Source organism: Pararge aegeria, chromosome 3, assembly GCF_905163445.1.
Source record: "Pararge aegeria chromosome 3, ilParAegt1.1, whole genome shotgun sequence".
In the NCBI taxonomy this organism is placed as follows: domain Eukaryota; kingdom Metazoa; phylum Arthropoda; class Insecta; order Lepidoptera; family Nymphalidae; genus Pararge; species Pararge aegeria.
The window spans coordinates 6,227,449-6,250,920 of NC_053182.1; the positions used below are offsets into that span (position 1 = coordinate 6,227,449).

At 35.7% G+C, this 23,472-nt stretch overlaps 3 protein-coding genes across 4 annotated transcripts in view; 2 read left to right on the forward strand and 1 right to left on the reverse strand.

The window, feature by feature from the left end:
- The first annotated feature begins 1,086 nt into the window (after positions 1–1,086).
- Positions 1,087–9,379, forward strand: LOC120637275 (visual pigment-like receptor peropsin). The gene is made up of 7 exons (XM_039909032.1): positions 1,087–1,217; positions 2,360–2,522; positions 4,213–4,340; positions 4,881–5,103; positions 6,500–6,584; positions 8,620–8,766; positions 9,097–9,379. The coding sequence occupies exons 1-7, from the start codon at positions 1,124–1,126 to the stop codon at positions 9,232–9,234; spliced, it is 978 nt and encodes a 325-aa protein (XP_039764966.1). The 5' UTR covers positions 1,087–1,123; the 3' UTR covers positions 9,235–9,379.
- Positions 9,380–9,892: 513 nt separating this feature from the next.
- On the forward strand, positions 9,893–14,425 carry LOC120636310 (blue-sensitive opsin-like). Of its 2 annotated transcripts, none has more exons than XM_039907739.1 (7): positions 9,893–10,031; positions 10,700–10,841; positions 10,929–11,062; positions 11,115–11,352; positions 11,799–11,883; positions 11,973–12,122; positions 12,824–14,425. In XM_039907739.1, the coding sequence occupies exons 1-7, from the start codon at positions 9,950–9,952 to the stop codon at positions 12,938–12,940; spliced, it is 948 nt and encodes a 315-aa protein (XP_039763673.1). In that variant the 5' UTR covers positions 9,893–9,949; the 3' UTR covers positions 12,941–14,425. The 2 variants fall into 2 exon arrangements, with proteins under 2 accessions (XP_039763673.1, XP_039763681.1); XM_039907747.1 differs by having other exon boundaries at positions 11,136–11,352.
- LOC120636303 (monocarboxylate transporter 12) overlaps positions 13,379–23,472 on the reverse strand; it is a 35,059-nt gene continuing 24,965 nt past the window's right edge. Inside the window, exons 3-7 of the mRNA XM_039907728.1 lie at positions 17,596–17,715; positions 16,471–16,695; positions 15,342–16,124; positions 15,062–15,262; positions 13,379–14,876 (exon numbers count right to left, since the gene is read on the reverse strand). Coding sequence (XP_039763662.1) covers positions 14,731–14,876; positions 15,062–15,262; positions 15,342–16,124; positions 16,471–16,695; positions 17,596–17,715 — 1,475 coding nt within the window. The 3' untranslated portion in view covers positions 13,379–14,730. The remainder of the gene's footprint in view (positions 14,877–15,061; positions 15,263–15,341; positions 16,125–16,470; positions 16,696–17,595; positions 17,716–23,472) is intronic.

Genomic DNA, 23,472 nt, shown 5'->3' on the forward strand with positions numbered 1-23,472 from the left:
TTACACTGAACTAACTTCCAAATTATAGTTTGGATCTTATTATATTCTATTTAGTAAATAATAAATATTGTTATTCGGTAGGATTCAGTATATGAGAAGAAGTTATACTTGGAAAATGAAAATTAACCCTTACATTATGCGAAAACGTAAATAGAGTTAATATTTGAACTTCCTAAATATAAATAACTTACAAATGATACTTTGAATGTATCGGTTTATCCTCTTGAGGGAGATATAATGTAGCTAAATGGAAAGTTTCACGGAATTTTTAATAATTTTGAGCTGTAATTGATTGTTGATTCGTACATCTACAATCAACTTCCTTACAGCGGACAGCAGATATTTTAACTAAGTGGCACAAGTCAATTTCATCTGTGCAGCTGCTCTGGCTAATCACACTCCTTTCATAGATAACGATCTATAACTATGCTTTAGTACTGATACTGCACAGTTGACACAGTCGATCTACAATTAAATGGCCGCTGTTTAAAGTCAACGTCAGTTGCTGATATATCTAAAACTTCAATCCTTTTTTCAATAAGACAACTCTAAAATTCAAATTTAAAATTCACCTATTTCAAGTAAGTTTCATATGTAAAACGTCAATGCCGTTTGTTTTTAGTGATTCTTCCACTGGGCAAGAAGGCCAATTCTATCGAGAAAAAGCCGGCAAGAAAATCAGCAGCTGCTCTTTTCCAACATCAGCATTTTACTATTTTAAAATCATTATTCTGTCTAGCTTGAGAGGAAAGCAGAGCGGTGTGCTTCGGCCTTCAAGCAACGTAGGAAAGAATAGCAATAAAAAAGACCCCTCATTAAGATTAGATATTTGTGTACAATATAATTGGTACTAATTTTCTCAGGGTGAATTAATCTTACACCTCTCACAGTGTTTTGCTTTCTGTTGCACGACCTCATTTTCCTTTACGCGTATGATGTCGCACGTAAAGTGGAACCGGGAATGTAACATAATCTTCATCTATTGTCTAGCGAGATCCTGTTGGTTCGTCAACCTGACCAGTCTCTGTAACCGCTTCTCCTATGTGGACGTTTACACAAAAACCAAAGTTCTCGGTTCCCTTTCATTTGGTGCGTGGTAATTTGAGAAGGTGTAAGCATTGCGATGCAATTGTTTGATAATAATGAGGATGAATGCCCATGGTATTTCTTTGACAGTTCATACAAGACCCTTCTGGGAGCTTGTCTTATTATTTTTGGTGAGTGCAATAATGGATGATCATATAATATGTTTAAGGTAAAGAACAAGTGGCGTGCGCAAGGTGGTATGACCAGATGAGGCATTACACACGTAGACTATACGAAATGGAAAATTCTTCTTTTATTTGGATAAAGGGTCATTTTTATATAAACTACAAGCTAAATGCCTAGACGAAAGACAATGCACTAAACTATTTATATATGTATGTTTGTAACTTAACCGTCGTATGTGTAATGTAATTCACTAATCACAGGATACATTTTGTGATATTAAATTTAACTTCATAAAATAACTTCTAATTTTGAGTTCATAATTGCCAGTGATTTCAATACATGAATCAAGGTTATGACACTGAGCACTGAAATTTTAAAAGTTATAAGTATATGGACCGAAATAAGTAAGTACGATGAATACATTTTCTTAGTGCTAATGAAAATTCCATCGTTAAAACTACTGTATTTATCTAAGTATCTTTGGATTTCGAAGGAATGTCATTTTTAAGGAATTTTAGGGATGTTAATCCATATCTCAATCAAACTGATTTCGATGCTTCTTTTATTATTTGAAAGAGTTTCATCTATTGTCTAGAGAGAATTACGTTAATCGTCTCCCATTTGATTCTAAAAAGGTTTTGATATACATTTTCGGGGATAAAAAAGAGGACCTGCAGAGCGAATCATACGCAATGAGTGTAATAGTAACGAATAGAATCAGTTTTGTTAAAGTATCGAAACTAACGGAGCACAAAACGGTAGACTTTGCTGATTGCGAGCGAGAAAATCTTGTACTAAGGGTACGCCCTAAATTGTACGTGACCAGTCTGTTTATTGCATTACTACGTTTTATTTTGAATTTCAAGTTGGTGAAGAAAATTAAACGTACCCAAAATAATCCCCTGGTATTTTTTTACTTTAGTAATTCTAACGCGCGTTTGAAGTGACTTTGATATATTTTCTGTCGAGAAAAGATTCTTAGTCGTGTAGGTACAATGGATAACCATTTAGTTAGAAATATTGTCAATAATAACATATTACAATATAATATTATATTCGCTGTGCAGAACTCCGTGGATTTCATAATAGTTTATGTTGTTTGAACATCTTATTGGAATACTCAGCATCTGAATTTCATTAATAACAGGTGTATTCGGGGTGCTGGTTAACGCCTGGCTTTACGTTACATTCATCCACAGTCACCTAGTAGCATTTAAGAGCCACGTTCTGGTACTTAATCTTTGCTCAGCATCGCTCGGCAGGAATTTACTTGGATTTCCATTTGCGGGGTCATCTGCATTAGCAAAGGGGTGAGTTGAGGTACAAATATAATATTACTTTTATTACATACTAGCTGCTGCCCACGACTTCGTCTGCGTTTGATTTTGTTTTTTGATGAGGCGTTCAATTTTGTTGTAGTTCTAAAGAAATTTAAAGTATTTAGTATCGCTAGCCTTAAATGAGGTGTTTGCTGCTGTCCGCTGATGAGTTCTGTCCTCTATCTCCAACCACAATCATCAGATCTACACAAAGTTTGGGCAAAATGAAACACATATTATAACCTCTAGTACAAAAATAATTATTAAATCGGTTATAATTTTTCGGAGTTATGGTGTAAAATCGTCAAACACTTTCATCCCCTCTCCCAAAGGAACCGAGCTTAATGTCGGGATAAAAAGTATCCTATATTACTTCTAACACTTCCAAAAATATGTGTACAAAGTTTTATGAGGATCGGTTGAGTAGTTTTTGCGTTAAAGCGTAACAAACAAACTTACATTGGCATTTATAATATTAGTACGGATAGGGATATACTGGTACAAGTGGTGATAACCTCGTGGTTAGGAGTTCGGCCTCACTCTGTTTTTCGCATTTAAATATCACTTGCTTTAACGGTGAAGGAAAACTTTTTTAGGAAACCTTCATGCTCATCATAATGATCGCAAAGGCGTGTGAACTCTACCTATCCGGACTTTGGACAGCGTGGAGAACTACGACCTAAACATTCCTCGCTCTGAGAGGAGAACCGTGCCCTGGCCGGACCGGTAATTATAAGCTATACTTAAGATTATAAGTATAGATATAAATTACAGGTCCGGCCAGGATCAATTTACTTTTATTACATATATATATTTGTTAGAGGTAATAAGAGGGGATAATCTCCGGATCTACTGAACTGATTTTGAAAATTCTTTTACCAATAGAAAGCCACATTATTTGTTAGTGCCATAGGCTACATTAATCCGATTTTTTTTGTTAATGAACGAAAGTTATGTTAGGTAACGTATACCTACTTGAAATAACAGTTTTATAACACGATGTCACATTTTCGCGTGTATATGTGTGTATGCGAATGTGTAAGACCAAACGAATCCAGGATCATAATATTTTTATATTGTTGCCATAGTAACCTATGATCCTATTTGAATGGTAATTTCATCTATAATACCGTTTTTTAACTAGACTTGATTCAATATTTCAATATTTATGCACTTTTAGTAGATATATTATTTTTTACAAACATGCACAGTTACATTAGTCGTAGTAGCGCTTCTTGAACAGAGCGTCCGGAGAAGTACTACCGTCTGGCTTATATCTGCTGCCAAGGAGCTTTGCTGCGTTCCGGTCTCAAGCGCATGACATGGTTTAACATTTCCCCTTTAGGTTGATAGACACAGGCGGCACTTGGTAGGACGTGTTCTTTACATGCCCCGCGAACTGTTGCTCTCTTTATTTACCGATAGTTTTCCACATACCACCAGGTAGCTTAGTCCGATATCCCTTTAAAAAACCGGTGGGCAGATTAGATTTTCTCCCAAAAAAAAATCGTTGGCTGACAGTATCCAGTTTTTACAAACACCAGATATTAGCCATCCGTTGTTGCGGTGTTGCTGCTGGCTTAACTCCCGCAACTCTTTTTGTAGGCCGTATTATTTGTATACCGGTAGAAATCTATGGAAAAATCTTATTGTGAATAACGTGAATTTACTTTCTTTTCAGATGGCTGTTTGGCCCAGCATGTTGCCAACTATTCGCATTCCTTAATCAGTTCTTTGGAGTCTTCCAAATGATTGCTTTATTCGCAATGGTACTGGAAAGATATTTGCTCGCAAAATATTATAAGCGAGGTTGGTAACTTTAAACACTACCCATTCTTGTAATCCTTAGTTTTAGCTTCGATGCGAGTCATATAATAAAAGCTAAAATTAATTACTGATTATTGGTACACTGCAATCCAATCCAATGAGTAAACAAGCACTGTGTATCATCTCTCTAAAAAGAACGTGACGTTTGGAGTGGGGCTTATATTTGATCGACATTTGAGCCAACCCGCTTTAGACCAGGGTGTTTGGTGTTAAAGCTTTATATCCCTCTTCCCCAATAAGAAAGCCTGTGCCACGTAGCCATTAGGCTAATATTAACGATGATCCAACTTATTCAATCAAATCATAAGTTGTATGGATGTAATCCCAAATTAATTTATTTCAAATATTTAATGTAATACCAATTACCTTCATTCCCTGTATTGATTATTTTTTTATCATCAGTGTTCTTAATTAATAAATTTATTAAAGGGAACCAATACAATTATCATTTATCTTGCGATAAAGTCCCTGTGGTAGGCTTTTTAGAATAAAGATTTTTTGATTTGATTTAATATTTTTCAGAAAGAACTTTATACTTTAGGTACTACTGGACGTTGATCGGCGTATGTTGGACGGTGGCCCTTGTGTTTGCTACCCCGCCTCTGTTCGGGTACGGCACGTATGCGTGTGACGCATCTGGAACCGTGTGCACTTTTATGTGGCCTTCGTTGAGGTCTGGTGCAAGGGATTTGGGATACAGTGTACCCTACGTTATTGTTTGTGGAGTTATACCTACTGTTGGGATGTAAGTTGTCTTTAAAAATAAGTATTCAAGGAAACCGGACCGCGCCATTCAACCTGGGGCCCAAGTCTGCTTCTGTTTTTGTGTCGCAGAGATCGATTATCGATGATCTATGACAAGATTTATTATTACTAAAATATGCGCAACAAATACTCTAATAAGTGAGCATGTTTTTGAACAGCATTGCACACTTTTCTTAAATAATTCGTTGTTTAGAATAATCGGGGTACACACAAGTAAGTACACACAACTTGACATGCAACCACGATACAGATTTACCTACTGCACACTAGGTAAAAAAATACCACTCAAAGAAATATATATGCACATACCAACGGTTTTTTTTTAATTTTTTGGAGTGTTATTTTTTTTAATATTTATTGCTTGGTACCTTTGTCATTGACTGACACACAATTATAATAGCAGATTGTGGGCCAAGCCTCAGGGCCCAGCATCCTTAACAGCTTTCAAGTTTGCGTCCTGCGAGCGACCAATCAAGACTTTTGCTTGAACGTGCGGTTCTTGTGATTGGGCGAAGTTTTTGAATATGAACATTCTTATCACTACATAATTGGTATATGAGCTATATTTTGAACTGAAAAGCAAGCTTAAACCTACCATCTTATAATCAATCAAAGTTTAAAAAAATAGTCAAACCTTACTTTAAAAGAAGAATCCCTGCTGGGGCATGTAGTGAATTTAATAATTTAGAATTTACTCTGGTCTGGTCTGGCTTGAGGCTTCGATCGTGGCTATTGCGATATGTCTATATGGTATGCCGCGAAGCGATTAGCATTCTGGTGCCGCATAGATAGCAGATATGAGTATGAGTTTGAATATAGGTATTAGTTGGGTTTGGGTTTAATTTATAAACCCCAAGCTGGCTAGCCCGCTACCATCCTTGAATGAATTATAGTGATAACACGTCAAAATAAAACGTATACACCATTTCATACAATTATTAAGCCCTGAGTTAGATGATTTGTAATTTGGCTGCAATTGTGGATAAGCATATCTTTATTTTATCTGTTAACAACAGTTCGATCAACAACATTTTAAGTTATTATCATCATCACCATTAACCCATTACAGGCCCACTGGTGGGAGGGGGGGGGGGGGGGGGGGGTATCCCCAGTGCGGATTGGTGGACTTCACACGCCTTTAAGAACAATAAAGAGAACTCTCAGGCATGCAGGTTCTCTCACGATGTTATCCTTTACCGTTGCAGCATGTGATAGTTTACTAGTTTAAAACGCACATAACTCTTAGAAGTGTGTGCTAGGATTCGAACCCGGCGCCTTGAAAATAAAGCCGAAGTCCTTTTCACTAGGCTATCACCGATTAAGTAATACGGAAGTATAAATCGCCTTAAAAAATATGACCTCACTTCACGTTCCAGATTCTTCTTCATGGGCAAAGCAATTCGACTGGAAACGATATATTACCGGAACGAACAACAAAGGGAAGAAAAACGCTTGACAAAGGTAAATTCCTGGTAAAATAGATAGTTATTATTTCGCTGTCGAGTCCCCGATCGAGATCCCCGTAGTCCCCGTACCCATATTATAAGTTTATATTTTACTAGTAAAAGAAACTCCAAATTAGTATCTTACGACTGACACAGTGTTGAGTCGTTTAAGTATTTCTATTTACAGCAATACTAATTATAAACTATTTGAACTTTTACTTAATTTGATTATTCATCTTCTTCAATCTTATTGACACTTTTGACGGTAGTCGGTACTCATCTGTACCTTTTATTCCCGCCATTTTCGTTTTTTTAATTAACCGTCCTCTTTGATCTGGGTTCCTGTAACTTCGAATTCCCACTGCAACTTATATTAACCACAGATTATGTATAATTTTGGCCAGTTCTAACGTATACATTTTTCTTCAAAATAAACGTACAGAGAAAGGCAGTTTTGCTAACACTAGTTATTGCCCGCTTTTTTGTCCGCCTTTATAATGGTTTTTACAAACCCCGTGGAAACCGCCAGTTTCCCAGGGATAAAAAACCTTTTTTATTTTTCGTCTTATAGTCGTAAAAATGTAATAGGCCCGTTTTGACATTTGTGCAAGACCATAGAATGTAACTTGGAACGAAACTGAAAGAAACAAAAAAATAAAAATCAATTACATACAGTGTTTTAAAAAATACGTAAATTTTTTTGGGACGTTAAATAATACGAAAGAATATATCGCGAGTATTCTTTTTGCGCTTACTTCATAGTAGCATGCAATTTATAATTGTTGCGAAACGTTCCGAAAACAGTTACGTTCTCAGTCTTCTTTTTTTTTATACTAGAGCTGTAACCATTTTTTTACTGAATATCGAAATTATATATTGTGTAGTTATTTTTACTGCAACGAATGAGCTTGGTTCTCAAAATGGGTTCTAAATAATGAGTCTGAGTTGATGTATCTGACCAAGCGGCACATGACTGAAGCGTCCCCGCGCGCACTGCTCAGTTTTTCGTTCCTCATCTTGTAAAGTTGACTGTGCGCTCGTTTAAGTTTGATATATATTGTTTACTTTTACGTTAACTATGGCTCTTCTATTTTGGACATTAATTTAAACATAGTGATTTGACTCGATTTTTGTGTTTGTTTTTATATAGTACTAACTCTGTTTCAACATGTTGAAAAGTGGACGTATAATCAACAGCCAGTTACGCGTATTGGTTGTGAAGTTAAAGGAATACTTTGAACGAACGAACACTTTACAATACATAATAATATCAATCCAGTACTGATACAAACTTGAATTGATTTATCGTGAGTATCGAGTACGGAGTCTTATGGTTCCATAACTAGTTACGTCGCGATGACAAATGTCAAAACGGGCCTATTATATTTTTACGACTATAATAACTAACTCCCCAAGAATCAAGCTGATTAGTTAGGTATTTCGTTAGGGCGTTAACCAAGCACAAAGAAGCAAACAAATAAATACACTGTCGCATTTATAATATTAAGTAAGGATATTTGTTATTATATATTGCTAGTTGTCTTGTCTTTGTTGGCTGACTACATCAACCGGTATCAACCCTATACAATGTTTGTTTGTTTTGTTAGCTCAGAACTCTGTCATTTATTAACGGATAACGAATGTTACAACGACTAAAAAATTTTGTAGAAAATATTTATATCTTGCTTTTTAGTTGTATGACAAAGTCGGTAATTTAGGTCAAATAGTTTTTTAAATCTCAAGTGGGTATGAAGTAAAAGTTTTTTGATATTTGAGGTACCTTTGCTTTCTTATGAATGCTTTTGCGCTCTTATGAAACTTGATCAAAATAATTTCTCGATACAGGGTTAGTACCTTTAATATCATTGTCGCTTTTTGTCTATTTCTCAGTCTTTTCAACTCAAAGCCTTGCAGGGTGTAAAACGGGCTGGTGAAGTTGTAAATTTAGGAGAAGACTGGAACTCCTCAAATTTCAAACCATCACTACAAAAGTCAGCAGAGGACGTTCCGCGGTTGGGATGACGATGATGATATCTTCTTATATTTTTTAGTGCGTCCACGCAGTCTGCGTGACAACATTGGCGCTATGGATACCCGCAGCGTTACTGGCGGGCTGGCAGTGGTTTCCACTGTTGCTGTATGGTTACCGACCCCACGTGCCACAAGTACTGGCTCTCTTCGCACCTATAGCTGCTGAGGTAAATGACAAAGATAATTGCATATTCCCTCAAGAGGCAAAACTTGTGCAAGCTGGAGAGTCGTGTGAGATGCGAAAAACGCAGTTTTAGCATTAAAAATGCGCATTATGTCAGCAGTTTTAATCGATGGCTTCGTAAGTCTATCGCAGGCGGTTCTTATGCCTTTTGGGGCTCATGTGGCGATATGCGAATTTGCTTAATACCTAAGTTTCTAAAAGATGTGTTAAAATCTTCGTCTTTCGACATCTCCCATTATACCACTCTACTTCAAAATACTGATATTTGAAATTAAATATTTCATTAATTGAAGAAGTAAGGTTTGTTTCACAGGCAGCGACTAGTGTTCCAGTGCTATGTTATCTTAGCGGCGATCAGAGAATACGAGCAGCATTACTGGGCCGGATGAAAAAAAACTACGGACTCTTAGATCCTGAACAAGCTAGGTTATTTAGAAGAAGTCCATATTAAGTATAGACATGAAAACAGAACGTGGAAGTATCTGAACAGCCTTTGAGAGGCGGGAGATAAATGATACATCCAGTCGGCTTTCCAGAAAAACGAAGTTCTGGTCGACTCACGAAAGGGCAGTGTTTTACTACAGTTACGAATTCAGTTCAAGAGAAATGCAAAAATATGTTTGTATTAATGCTTAATAAATTGAAGATATTTTCTACCTTATGTTTTATTTGTCTCCTTTTAACACTTCATTAGGTATATAATTTCGTTTGGCAATCCGATTAAATTGGAATGGTTATCAATCCCCTCGATAGATATAAAAAAGAAAAAGAGTGAGACTCATTCTCACTCTTTATTTAAATGCTAAATATTCGTTTAATATTCAGATAATCCGTTCAAAATATTTTCAGCTAGATGATTCATAATTGAAGATCCATATTGAAATTGATTATTTTGTCCCTCTTTGATCTATTTTAATTAAGAAATTTATATATCACTAAAGTACTTTGTAAATGACATGTTGTTATAAAATGTAAACAATTGCGGAGTAAACAGAGCGTGACAAAACAAGTTGTCCCTGTACGGTGAAACCTGAGATCTAGAAATAAGATCCTATAAGATGATAGAAATAGTATTATTAGAAACTACACAATTCATTTAACGTGTTCAGACTAGATGCACTGTAGCACTTTATCAATCAATTAAGGTGCAAATAATTTATTTTATAATGGCAATTCAAAAATGTACGTGGAGTGCAATATTCGACGATCAATCGAGAGTTAATTTGCAAGGTGGCTACATTATAACAGGCAAGTATTTGGTTATTTTGATTTCGTAATTCGTAACAAAAAAAATATGGACTGTCTCGTATGGGATGAGTCTGTTGGCTAAAGTATATACAAAAAATTACAAAGTTTACCTATTGTCGTTTATTTTGGCCATTCTTTCTTTTGTTTTGATTGAAGGGGTTTGTGCAGCGCCCAAAAAAGTCATGAAGACTTGGTGCCAAGAACTCTGTTACGTAGGCATACCCACGGGATAGCCATAGTATGCCTGCTAAACATGAAGCCGCCGTATCGCATCATGTTCAAGTTACGTAGGCGCAGCAAATTCCTTAGGCTAGCTTTGAATCGTGATGCGTAACATTTTTACCACGCTTCCTATGGGAATTAATTGTATGACCTAGGCTAGGGAGCTCGTGCCACAAATCGGCCGAGCATAGTTAATAAGTCCAGTTTTATTATTATAATAATTAATAATGTAATTCTTAGACTAATAAATTTATTTTAGTCATAACATCTTTTTATTCTGCACCCTGCTGCGATCCTAAATAATAAGTCAGAGTACTTATATATAAACAGCTTTATCTCTTGTTTGTTAATAAATAAATAAAAAAAACTTTTTAGAAGCTTCAGTTCTATTTTTATGACAAATAAAATATTTTTTACCGATTTATAAGTATTCTCATACATTTTAGGAACCATTTCTGCATTGTTGGGAGCCTGGTTGAATTTGGCTTTGATGCTGACGAATTTACGGGGAGATTTGAGCTATCGTAATTTTGCCTTTTTTACGCTTATCTCCTGCCTTAGACGCTTCGTCTCTTTATTGGCCCAATTGTGAGTATGAGCTTGAATATAAAGGTCACATGGCTATTAAACTTATAGTTTAATTATACTGAATAATATATATAATTTTAATTACAGCTCAGTTAATGAGACGGCCAACATGACTTGCGATTTTTATGGATTCTGGGATAAATTTTTAGGCGTTTTAGAAGTTGAATGCCTTACTCATGCATGCATTGAGCGTTATGTTGTAGCTAAATATAATACAAAAGGTAATAGACGATGGATCTTAACAGCAAAATCTAAAGTTTTAATAAATTAAAGGTTTTTATTTTATAATTTCAGGTTGGCCGATACAAAAGAATCATTATATTTTATATCCATGCCTGTGCGTGCTTTTTGCGCTCCTATATTCCTCACCACCACTTTTTGGATTTGGCAAATACGGGTTGGACTTCTCATGCCAATCTTGTACGTTGGACATGGTTTTACCTGTAACGTGGCACAGATACGTTGTTATATCTATATTTTTACTTCGAAGCGTTAAATCTACAGGATTCATGTGCGTATTTCGAATATAATAACATAAGTATGGGTTAAAACCTTTTACTGTAAAGAGAATATTATGTATTTTAAGAATGTTTAATAAAATTTTTATAGTTATTTTCTTTTGGCTAGCTTTTATTCAAATTTATTTATGTAGTCTGTTTTTTCTTATATAATAGGTACATTATGATACTTAATAAAGAAAGTCTTTGCTGGTAAAAAAAAATACTTAGGTACCTATTTAAAAAAGACGCTTTAATTTTTATTTTTATTTTTAAAATAAAAGACAAATAGCGAGAAACACAAAGACTGGAGTAGAATAAAAAAGGCGAGGCCTTATCGCTAAGAAGCGATCTCTACTAGGCAACCTTAAGAATAGGACAGCGTGAACCAGTTGAGAACCGACTCAAGGGTTTCCGTTACAATAATGTTGTTAATTTGATTTATATCTTACTTTTGTAGGGTAACTATGTTGATATGGGCTAGAAACTTAGAAGCGAAGTACAATGATTCAGCGGAACTACTAAAGGAAATGCGATTTACTGAAGTGAGAAGAACTTTTATTTAGTATTGGACGTGAATATGAACTTTTTTTAATGTATTTAATTGCCATAACATTAATTTCTGACATTTCAGAGTATAATTGTCGTAACAATAGTGAATTTGATTTCCTGGATGCCAATTGCTTTGATACGAGGATGGGTGGTGCTTTCCTTCTTGCTCTCTGACGACGTGCAAGTGAAACCGTCTGCTTCTGCTATACAGTGGGCGATATGGATTCATTGGGTTGGTATTAAATAAGTAATGTATAATTTTTTATAGCAGATAATCTACATAAAAATTGATGTATGTATGTATGATGATTCTGATGTATTTTTCTATGTTTTTTTTGTTAAATAAATAATTATTTGGACGGCCGATTGGCGCAGTTTTCAACGACTATGCTTTCTGAGGTCTTGGCCGTGAGTTCGATTCCCACAGCTGGAAAATGTTTGTGTGATGAGTATGAATGTTTTTCAGTGTCTGGTTGTTTATATGTATATTCTAAGTATTTATGTATATTATTCATAAAAATATTCAACAGTCACCTTAGTACCCATAAAACAAGCTACGCTTACTTTGGGACTAGACGGCGATGTGTGCATTGTCGTCTCTTTTGGAATAGACGTGCATATCATTAAATAAACATTTTTTTTCTCTGGTGAGAGGCTTAGGCCATGGCAAAGTGAGTAAGCATACGATGTCACATAGAAACAGAGTATAGGTATGGGTTTAAAATAACTTGCATATCCCCGTTACAATCATAGACTGCATTATAACTTACCACCCGGTGAGATTGCAGTCAAATTTATTGGAATAAAAACATGACAAAATAGGTAGATGTTCGTAACTACCTACCCAACCATACATTGCTATCTTATTGTCCTCCAGTTCTCGACACTGTACTTCAAAATAATTTTCTTGTCTTTTTATTTATTGCATTCTAGGCCTCGCCTGCCATAACTACAGTAGCAATGTTCTTGACCGACAAAAGAGCACACAAGACAATGATAAGCATTTGTAAAGCTGAAACGATGATTGAAGAAACTAAAAAGAAAGATTAATTTCCTACATCTTATGAAAAATCGTTTGCTTCAAGTAAAGAAGTGTCCAGTAAAAAAATACTTGAATTTTCATAGTTTCAAGTGGCCTTGATACGAGATATAATTTAGATATAAAGATTTTACGTTAATGTTCTTCTACTATACACTCAGTGTTGAGTACAGGGTGTTCGACTATGGAAGGCATTATACAGGTAGAAATAAATTTGAAAAATCTTTCGTCTCGACGAGTGTTAAAAGCACTGCCTACCTTGTTGATTTTAACCTCTCCTTAAGTAAACACCCCGTGCACAACACTATTATATTGGAACAAATTAGACAGTATTTTATTTTTGAAAAATCCACATTTTTAAAATGGCTCCTAAATTATATATACACATGAATGTCTAGCAACTGAAATTATGAAGTTATATGCAGGAAAACGGGAAAGAAAACAATTAGTCGATTGTTTTGGTAACTTTAATCAAGTCATATTTACATTTGTAAGTAATTCCACTTATTGCGATGATTAGTATTGTTTAAAATGTTTATACAATTATTTTGTACAAAATTATGCGTCTGTCAGTCTGATGTGGCTACATTTCAAAATGAGCTGTAATTCAAAATGAAATCTATATTTACATATTTTGACAAAATATAAGATAAAGGAATCTGAATACAAAGTAGCATTTCCAAATATATAGATAAAAAAGAACTAATGAATAACATTTACGGTAAATTAAGAGAATTAGATGTATTGTAAAAATTTACGAGAATGCATTGTGACAATGAGATTTTTGGACCACAATTACAATCTAACCACAGCTGTTGGTCCACAGTAAGGCATTTAATGATTAGATACATAATTACAGTAAGTAACATTTATATACAAATGTAGTATAGCTTTTATAATACAAGTATCCTTAATAATTTTACTATATAATTTATAACATAGTTAACTTTAAATGTATAAAAGTGCATTAACTCTTGTTACATAACAAGGATAGTTGGTAGATTAGTTATATATAGGTACACCTATTATTAACTTGAAATATTGTAAATTATAAAAATAAATTATATGGTAAAATTTGCTTTATATTCAAGTGTGTACTTAATGTTATAGCAATATAGATTATAATAAAACTGTAACACTTTGTTGAAGTTTTTTAGGCTGTGAGATGCTATTACCTCTAGAGGTATAAAACCTGGCCTGTGTAAAAAATTAACCTGATTAGGCGGCAAACAAGCGAACTCCTTCAATGATTCCAAACACGCCACTTAAAACTATAAACTTATTTAGTTGTCCACCTCTTTGTCATTAGACAATAATCCCTTATTTTCCCAGACCATATGATTCTTTGTGGATAAAAGGCAAGACATTTATCAGTCTTGTTTTATATTGATGATCTTTAGAGGTAATAACATCCCAATGAAATCCAATTTTTTTTTTTTAATTCTTTGGTTTTGTTATTTACAATTTATGCCACGCGTATAATACTCTACATCTAATGTTTCATGTTTTATTTTTACACTTCCTTTATATTAAAAATAATCATAATCACTTTCATGCAATCTTTGGAATGAGCTGGAAATTAGCTTTTAAAAAATACGTCGCTTTCATCTATGCTATCGATATTTACATATTCGTTATTATCTGCCTTAGCATTACTATTCTTATTGTATTCTTCTACAATTGTAGTTGTATATACCCTGTTGCTGTAGGTGTCCTCCGTTGAACCCATGGAGGTTGGGGTCGAGGGGCTGTTAAGCACAATCACCGGGTAGTCGTGCCAGGGCCCTCGTCGCGCTTCCTGCTAAATTTGCTCTAGCATCATTTCCCTTTTATTACCTCTCCTCTGTAACATTGGGATGAAGAAGAGAATTAGCCCGCTGACCGATATCGTCCCGCCTGCTACGTAGAATCCCGGCGCATAGGAGTGTAACGTGTCATACAACCAACCTGGTAAAAAAAATCTTATTAATACATAGAGACGTCAACGTTGTGTAAATAAGCGTTATTTGCAGTTTGATAATAATTAAACCAATGTAACTCAATAGTATAAATAAAAAATGTCTTGCGGGCTTAAGATAACTACATAAACAATTGTAGTCACAAGATTTGAACAAATATATACCGTTTCATACCTGCAAAAGGTGGTCCAATCAGAGAAGCTATTCCTTGGAACAATAAAAGCAGGCCAAATGCATTTGTCAACCTTTCAATACCAAGAAGGTCTACTAGCACTACAGAAGTAAGACCAACGTAAGCGCCAATAGTAAAACCAAAAGCTGTAGCATATAGAGCCAGTCCCCAGAATTCCCAGCAAACCATTGCCATTGCTGTACCTGTAAAGGATGATAATGCAATTATGATCATGGCCGAGTAACGGTTATAATTACTATCCAAATATATTCTTTTACTTACTAATTCCGGCGATAGTAAGGCACACATTATAGGCTAATAAGCGATCAACCCAGGGCTTGTCACTGATGTAACCCAGCACGATCCTGCCTACTAAGTTAGATGCGCCAATTATAGATATTAAATATGGCGAATTCTCTATGCCTAATTTCTCGCTCATAGGCACTGTGTAAACATATGGTATATAAAATCCTATGCTAGTTAAAAAGTTTGATAGAGAAAATAGTATAAATATAGGATCGACAAGAAGAGATACGTCGAGCATTTCAGACAGTGCCGCTTTTGATTCTTCCGAACAAGGCAACCAACCACATTTTTGTTCTCTTTCCTTCTTTTTAATTGATATCTGAACTCTTTCGGGAGATGTACTTCTGAACTTTGCTAAACTAGTCATACTTCCAGTGTATAGAACGTCTGGTCTTTGCATTATGCCACTTCCATGACGCGAATGCGAGATACCCTTACGCTCATGAGGTTTATTTAGTGCAGGTTGGGATAGTGTCAGTCTAGCGACGTCATCTTCTAGTTTTCCGTTTGCTCTCGTTATTTGTTCAGTACTCTGCGATTTTTTTAAGGGCGATTTATTCGGCTTAGGTAGCATTGGTTCAGACACTGGTGATCTCGGACGTTCAGGTACAGGTTTAAACATTAGTCCTAATGGAATACAGTTAAGTATGAAGGCTCCAATAAGCGCCATTGCTCCTCGCCATCCATAGTATGAAATTAGAGCTGATGTAATAGGCGCAAATAGAAATGTGCCGAGACCAGAGCCGCATACCGCGATTCCTAAAAAAAATAATCACAGTTTTAATAGTGATACATAAATAAAATAAATAAATATACTACGACAATACAAACATCGCCATCTAGCCCCAAAGTAAGCGTAGCTTGTGTTATAGGTACTAAGATGACTGATGAATAATTTACGAGTAATATAAATAAATACTTATAAAATACAGACAAACACCCAGCAACTGAAAAACATTCATGTTCATGACAAAAACATTTTCCAGTTGTGGGAATCGAACCCACGGCCTTGGTCTCAGAAAGCAGAGTCGCTGCCCACTGCGCCAATCGGCCGTCAAGTGATGAAAGAACAATTTGAATAAAAGAGAATTGTTATAATAATAACCTGTTGCAAGGCTTCTGTAACGGTCGAACCAAACGGTGACACTGACGATTGCCGGAAGATATATCAGTCCGAAACCCATGCCCGCGCCAATGCCTATGGTAAAGATGAGGGTAGTGACATTGTTTGCAAAGGCTGAGACCGCTACGCACGCTGCAGATAGTAAAGCACCGGCCACCGTTACTGATCGACATCCCCATCGATTCACAAAGGAACTTGATACTGGACCTGTAAATATATAATCATTACATCATAAATCTATTCATAACAAATTGTAACTTTTTTAATTCGTAAGAAAGTAGGTATTTCAGTTACTCTGTGCCTCTATTGCAAAAACATTAGCAGAAAAATTAATTAATATAGCTTCAGGGTTTTAATAAAATTCTCCTTTTTAAATTATATTCTACAGTCAGCAATGTTGTTCGTAAATAAAGGCCTTGAAGCGGCCCGTGTGCTGAACCTATATCAAATTTTTTTCGCGCTACGCTTTGGTTGTTATATTTACAGGTGCGTGTAACATAAAATTTTACATAAAATTTTTATTTTAATATTTTTTATTAATATTTTTTTTTATTTTAAATTTTAATTTTTTTTAATTTTTTTTTTTTTTAAATTCCCTGGTGCAGTGGTGTAGTGCTGTTGTTTTATAAGTGGGTCCTGGGTTTGGTGCCAGGCAGGGGCAGTTTGGTAATTCAAAATTTCAGATTTTTCCCTATTATAGTCTGGTGGGACGATTCTGGTTTCCACGCTATCTTAAAAAACGTTCCGTTAAGCAATCATTCCGGTACGACATCACGTAGAAACCAATTACAGGAGTTAAATATTAATGCCGTGCCCCCTAACAGGTTCATCCGCTACCATCTTAAATTTAATCATCACTTACCACCAGAGATTGCAAAATTAAAATAGATGAGTTAAAGTTAAATAAATATAATGTTTCGGATTTTCCTATGATTTTTATAGCAATCGGCAAGATCAAAGGTATTCTAATTCATCGGTAGACCATCTTCAAAGGTTTTTTTTTGTGGCAACATAAGAGACCATCCACTTGTTCCGTCCATTATAACTATTTAAAATTAAACAAAATAACATTTTAACATTAGCAGGTAAAATAAGAGAAATTGTTACCTGAACTAAGCGTAACCCCGACAAGGATGGATACGATCCACGCGGTCTTGCCCTTGCCCTCGTTGAAGTAGGTCAGGAACTCCGCGTAGAAAACGCCGAACGAGTAGGTCATGCCATCGGCTGGAATAAGCATTTATCACGTTAAAAGGTAATTCATTTTGTTACAATGGTATTCTTGCAACTTGGAATGGATTTAACATTGTCACGTAATAAATAATTTTTTTCGTCCTTGTACTTATTTTATGAAATTTCAACTCGCTTGAGATATATAGGTAGAGGAGGGGTGGTGACAACTATATTCTGATCTGCCGTCACCACATCGCACTATGGCAGACATGTCATAATCGTTAGAGCTCGTCAACCTGTATTGAAAAAGCGTGGTTGGTCTACGAGAGAGGGAAACTAGATGAGCTGACCAGTTAAAAAGAGTTCATCTCTGATCTGATTACCAAAATGAATGATAGAACAATTTAAAACAGAAGAGGTGCATGCTGGGGATCAAACTCAATCTCCCCGAAAGGGAAGCTGAAGCCTTAACCAAGAGGCTGGTCAGTGTGTCAGTACTAAAATGTAATCAGAAATCAGGGGCCAAATATATTTCACGGTGTCATAGATGTATCATCCGCTTAGATACAAAAAGATACAACAGGAACATATTGTCACAAACGATACGACAATGAAATTCGATCTGATTCGTTTGATGCTCTTATCTGGTGACAGCAATGCAAAGTAGGTTAACGTGATAGACACCAGGGATGGCGAACATTTTTATTTTTTTTTATTAGCTGGCTTACTCATTGGGATTCTTCTCGATCTTTTAAATTATTTAATTACTTTGCAATTATTGCACTTTCTAACATCAATACCCCTAATATTAGAAATAAATTATGTAAATAGCGTAATTTCTGATAATCAGAGTATATTCCTTTTAAAAATATATAAAATGCACTGCACGGATTTATCTGGTTTCGCCGATTATAATAAATTAAGCGTAATGGGCTCCGTAAATTCGGGATTTCCGCAAATAGCACCTGTTTTTATCCCATAAGGTTTTAAATTTTTTTTATTCCCCTTTATGGTAAGTGATGATGCAATCTAAAATGGCAGCGGGCTAACGAACGGCTATGTCAGCTTTAATAATACCCATTATCGGTTTGAATGTGGCATTGTAATGAAAGGCTAAATCGCTTTACAGGCACGGGTGGTAACTAGCCATCTCATAAGCCTTTCACCAGAAGAGACCAGAGAAAGTTTAGAAATTATAAGTTCTTGGGACTTCCAACTTATTAGACCAGAGCGCTCAAAATCATAGATGTCGTCCGAATCAAGTAACGAAGTTTTTTAATTAATAACCCAATGACCCATATTTTTAATCCCGTGCCAATGGTTTGCCATCCCTACTCTACACGATACTATACCGACAGTGTACAATGCCTCAAACTATTCTTGGCAAACAAGAGGCTGAGATGCACTTCCTATTCAATCTAGAACAAAGAATGCATACAGGCAAGTGGGCAGTTTATGTGAACAAAAGTAGCATGATGTTAGGTATAAAATTAATTTTATTATGACGTTGAAAAGAAATGCTATTCGTATAACAGTGGAGTAATTAGGGGACAAAAGAATTGTTACACTGAAATAGACCGGGAGAAGCAATTGTCGTGTTTTTATTCTATAAAGAGAAAGTACGGTGTACACTTAATTTTACTTGTTATATGCTCGTATTTTTTTCAGTGATTTTACTGCTTATATTTCCGTCATATCTGAACCGGTTCTATATTCATTGGGCAGGCTGTACCATCGCGTACGACTAAACTAATTAAATATTACGGGGAACTTTTATGTCGAACTATTATAAAACCTCTCTTCGGAAGTCTGAAAAAGGAAATAATTGTAGAGAGTAAAGTTTCAACTACGATTGAAGTACATATGTGTCATCATCATCATCATCATATCAACCCTCTAGCCGCTCACTACAGGGCACGGGTATCCTCCCACAATCAGGAGGAGTAAAGGCCGCAGTGCACCACGCTGGCCCAGTTCACTCTCACCGTTGAAGCTTGTAAAAGTGTGCGTGCGTGTGTTGTTAAACCTATAGTTTTCCCGGGATGAAAAGTTTTCTTGCTCCTCGGCTAATTAACCTAGCACTATGTAAAAAAATACATTTACCAGTTGCTCCGTTGCTGCGTGAAAGTGGAATAAGCTACCAATCACTATTTTGCATATATAATATTAGTATCTAGTTTTACAATGATGATCAGGTAGATATAAGGTATAAATAACAGTCGTATAAACAGAATGTCATAAACACACGTAAGTACCTACTACAATCAAAATCTAATATTAGATTGTGTCTCACGTGGCGAATTCAAATCGCCGACCGATAACAATTATTGTGAACATAAGATTTTATTTGGATTGTCTGATATCAGCAGCTTTCTTTCTGTACCTATTTATTTATGACCTAATATCTTTATCAACCCATTACCGGCCCACTATAACGGACTTCTCCCACAATGAGATGGGTTTAGGCCGTGGTGCACCACGCTGGCTCAGTGAGATTGGTAGACTCCACACGCCTTTGAGAACATTATGGAGACTCTAAGGCATGCAGGTTTCCTCACTATGTTTTTATGTTTAAAACGTATGTGCGTTTCAAGCGATTTAGAAAAGTTACAGTTGCGTGCTAGGACTCGCACTCGACCCCCAAAGAGTGAAGCCGAAGTCCTTACTACCACTGCTCCGACCTAATCTATGGATAGCGAATTATTATTATAGCTATAATAACCAGGAGCCAGAACGACTTATCGTGCTCTCCAAAGCACGGAGTTAAACGCCGCCGGAGTAAGGACATTCCTTACTCCGGGCTGCTACTGATATTATTCACAGAAAAACCTTGGCCCGACTCGGGGATCAAATCTAGGACCACATGATCTCTAGATGAAAATTCAAATCACTAGACCATTGGGGCAGTTAAGTAAAAGAAAAGTAAGTGGTTAGAATAATCCAATTTCATTGGAACGGATAAGTCAAATCTCCCTTTCCTTTGGTAATACCTTTTTTATGTAACAGAAGCTGAAATAGGCTTAGAGTTGTTATCTGTTAGTGATAAAATCAATCAATATACCGACTATAGGATGATAAAAGATATCAATTGATTGCTATCATGTCTCATCACGATAAGCTTCAAAAATGTCGCAAGCTGATAAAAGTGAACATTATCTGAAATTTGATCTTATACAATACCTGCCCATTATAAAAAAGATAAAGTTCAAACCGAAACCCGACTGTTGCTTGGAAAACAAAGTTCTATTACGGAATAACAGTTTGCTTTCGCTTATAAACTTAGTATACGTATTTGTCGTAGTAGATTTTTATGACGTCACCGCAGCGGTGTTTTACATGACGCAAATAAACTTTTTACTTTCTTTTTCTGGATGGATTGGAGTTTATAACTTACCAATATGTAATTGCGTCATAAGGTGGGTGGGCGAGTAAGAAGCTCGCAAGGAGCTCTAGGCCTCGACAACATCAATGAGTAATTTTTTTTAATTCCACTTTAGCCCCGTATTTGGTAGCGCTTATCTATGGAAGCCTAGCTCAATCGACAGAATGACGTTTAGACAGTTTGAGTTTGCACGGAAAAGAATCTGAACTGGGGAACGCATCTTCGCCGGCGCTGTGCAAACATTGCAACGGTGTATCCTACCTTGGCATGCATGGATCGAAAAGGACGTGTTCGGAGCATTTCCTGATAATTTCTGCGTCTCTGGTCGAGAGTGTGCCTTAAGCTTGAGTTTCGGTGGGCATCAAAAAATCTCGATCCATTAGTTACAGTAACCTAAATAATCCGATCACTGGAAGTTTAGTATGTACTTTATTTTCCCTAGTTATTCCTAAAGTGCAGTTTCCATCAATTTTATTAACAAACTCACTGTTCAGTAATCAATTTGCGAAGCGTCATGTGTTTAATCACTCGCCACTTTATTGGCACACGTGTGGCTGACTAACAAAGCTAATTTGCAGTAATTACTGCACAAGCGTCAAAATACCTGCCATTGTTATTTAAGTGTTTTTGAGTATCCCAAAATTGTATTTGGCAAAATTGCATCCATTGTGCATCGAGAAGTTAATGTTTTTTTCTTCTTTCAAAATTACACCTAATTTCACACACCACACAGGCAAGCAGTATTTAGGTACAGTATGAGCCTCAGTCCCGGAATACACAAGTTATATAACCCTGTGCCCAACATTGGCAGGTAACTGGGCTTATTAGCAATACACCTAAAAATTACTTACTAAATCGGAATGATATTGATATTATTTGTATCATTCTGTTGCTGTCAACAGCAACTGGCAAACGGTGTTAGCTTAGTACACTTCAAAAGTAATTCTCTCGCTTTTGGTGACCGAGTTCTATCCTCGGCACGCATCTCAAATTATTAAATATCAAGGAAAACATCTTGAGAATCCTTCAATCCTAAAAGTTCTCCATAATGTTCTCAAAGGCGTGTGGACTCTACCAGTTCGCACCTGGCCAGCGTGGCGAGCTATAACAGCCTTAACCCTTCTCGCTGTCATCTTAAAGTGACGATGTAAAAATAAAATTTGGTAAAAAAAAAATACACCATGGTGAGCCAAGTAGGCATTTATTTGCATCTACGCGTTTCCTATGGTAATTTTCTAAAAATAACAATATATAAAAGAAGTATAGAATTAATATCTAACTCTTTAAATAATCTCCACCTATGTCAACGCTTCCTGCACTTGAGCTAAGATTGTAAACATGCATTGAATCGAATATAATTTAAAGTATTTTCTATATTTTTATAAACAAATAGATATAAGATTTTCAATTGTGTAAAAATTCTTATCAATTGAATTAAATATTACCTATGTCGCAATAAGGTACGAAAGGTCAAATCGCAGTAGTAGCAAGGGAAAGAATTTTGAGGCCAAGTACCATTAGGCAGACTAATAAATCAATTCATCAAATATAGATTGCTGAGCAAAGTTGCGTATCAGATAGTACTGGGTACGCGTTACAAATTACGAATCAATTTGATCCGGTATATACACGCAATTGAATAAATATTTAAATGTTGCAGTATTCATTTAAAATTTTATGGTAACATTGCAACATATCTACAACCAACTGTTGTCAGTGACTTCGATCGCGTTTTATTTCGGCTTTTAAAATCTCGCGAGGACCGTTAGTTTTCCGGGACAAAAAGTGCGTTGTCCGTCTATAGGTTGCAAGTTATAAAATTTCGCTAAGACCCGTTTAGCTTCGTAGCCGTGCATGCGTGCTTTTTTATTGTTTTCCCGTTTGTTGCAAAAAAAAAGCTTTTTCATTTATAATCTATGGATATTTGTCTCACAATTGTAATAACTTTTTAGGTCGAGGTACCAAATGCACAACAGCTACGTTTACAATTTTGGCGAAAATGTAAATTATAATCCATTAAAGGGATAACAATCTACATATTGTAATCTCACAACCTACAAACTCTGAAAGCATATAAATTTGCATGATATTGGAGCGGAGAGAATCGCATCAGATATTTAAACAAGACTGAAACAGGCTGTTGGTTTTCTAAATAAAATGCTGATGCAGAATATATTCACCGCCATCCATATATCTATACTTATAATAAAACTGTAACTGGAAGATTTCTGTACAGACGTGGGCATCACGTGAAAACTACAGAACGCATTCAAATAAAATTTAGTATAGTGGTAGCTGATATTCCGGGTCAACATATAGGCTACTTTTATCCCGATAAACAATAAGCTTCTTCCGGGAAATGAGATGAAAATTTTTATCAATTTACTTCATAGCTCCGTTAAATTTGAACCGATTTTAATCATTATTTA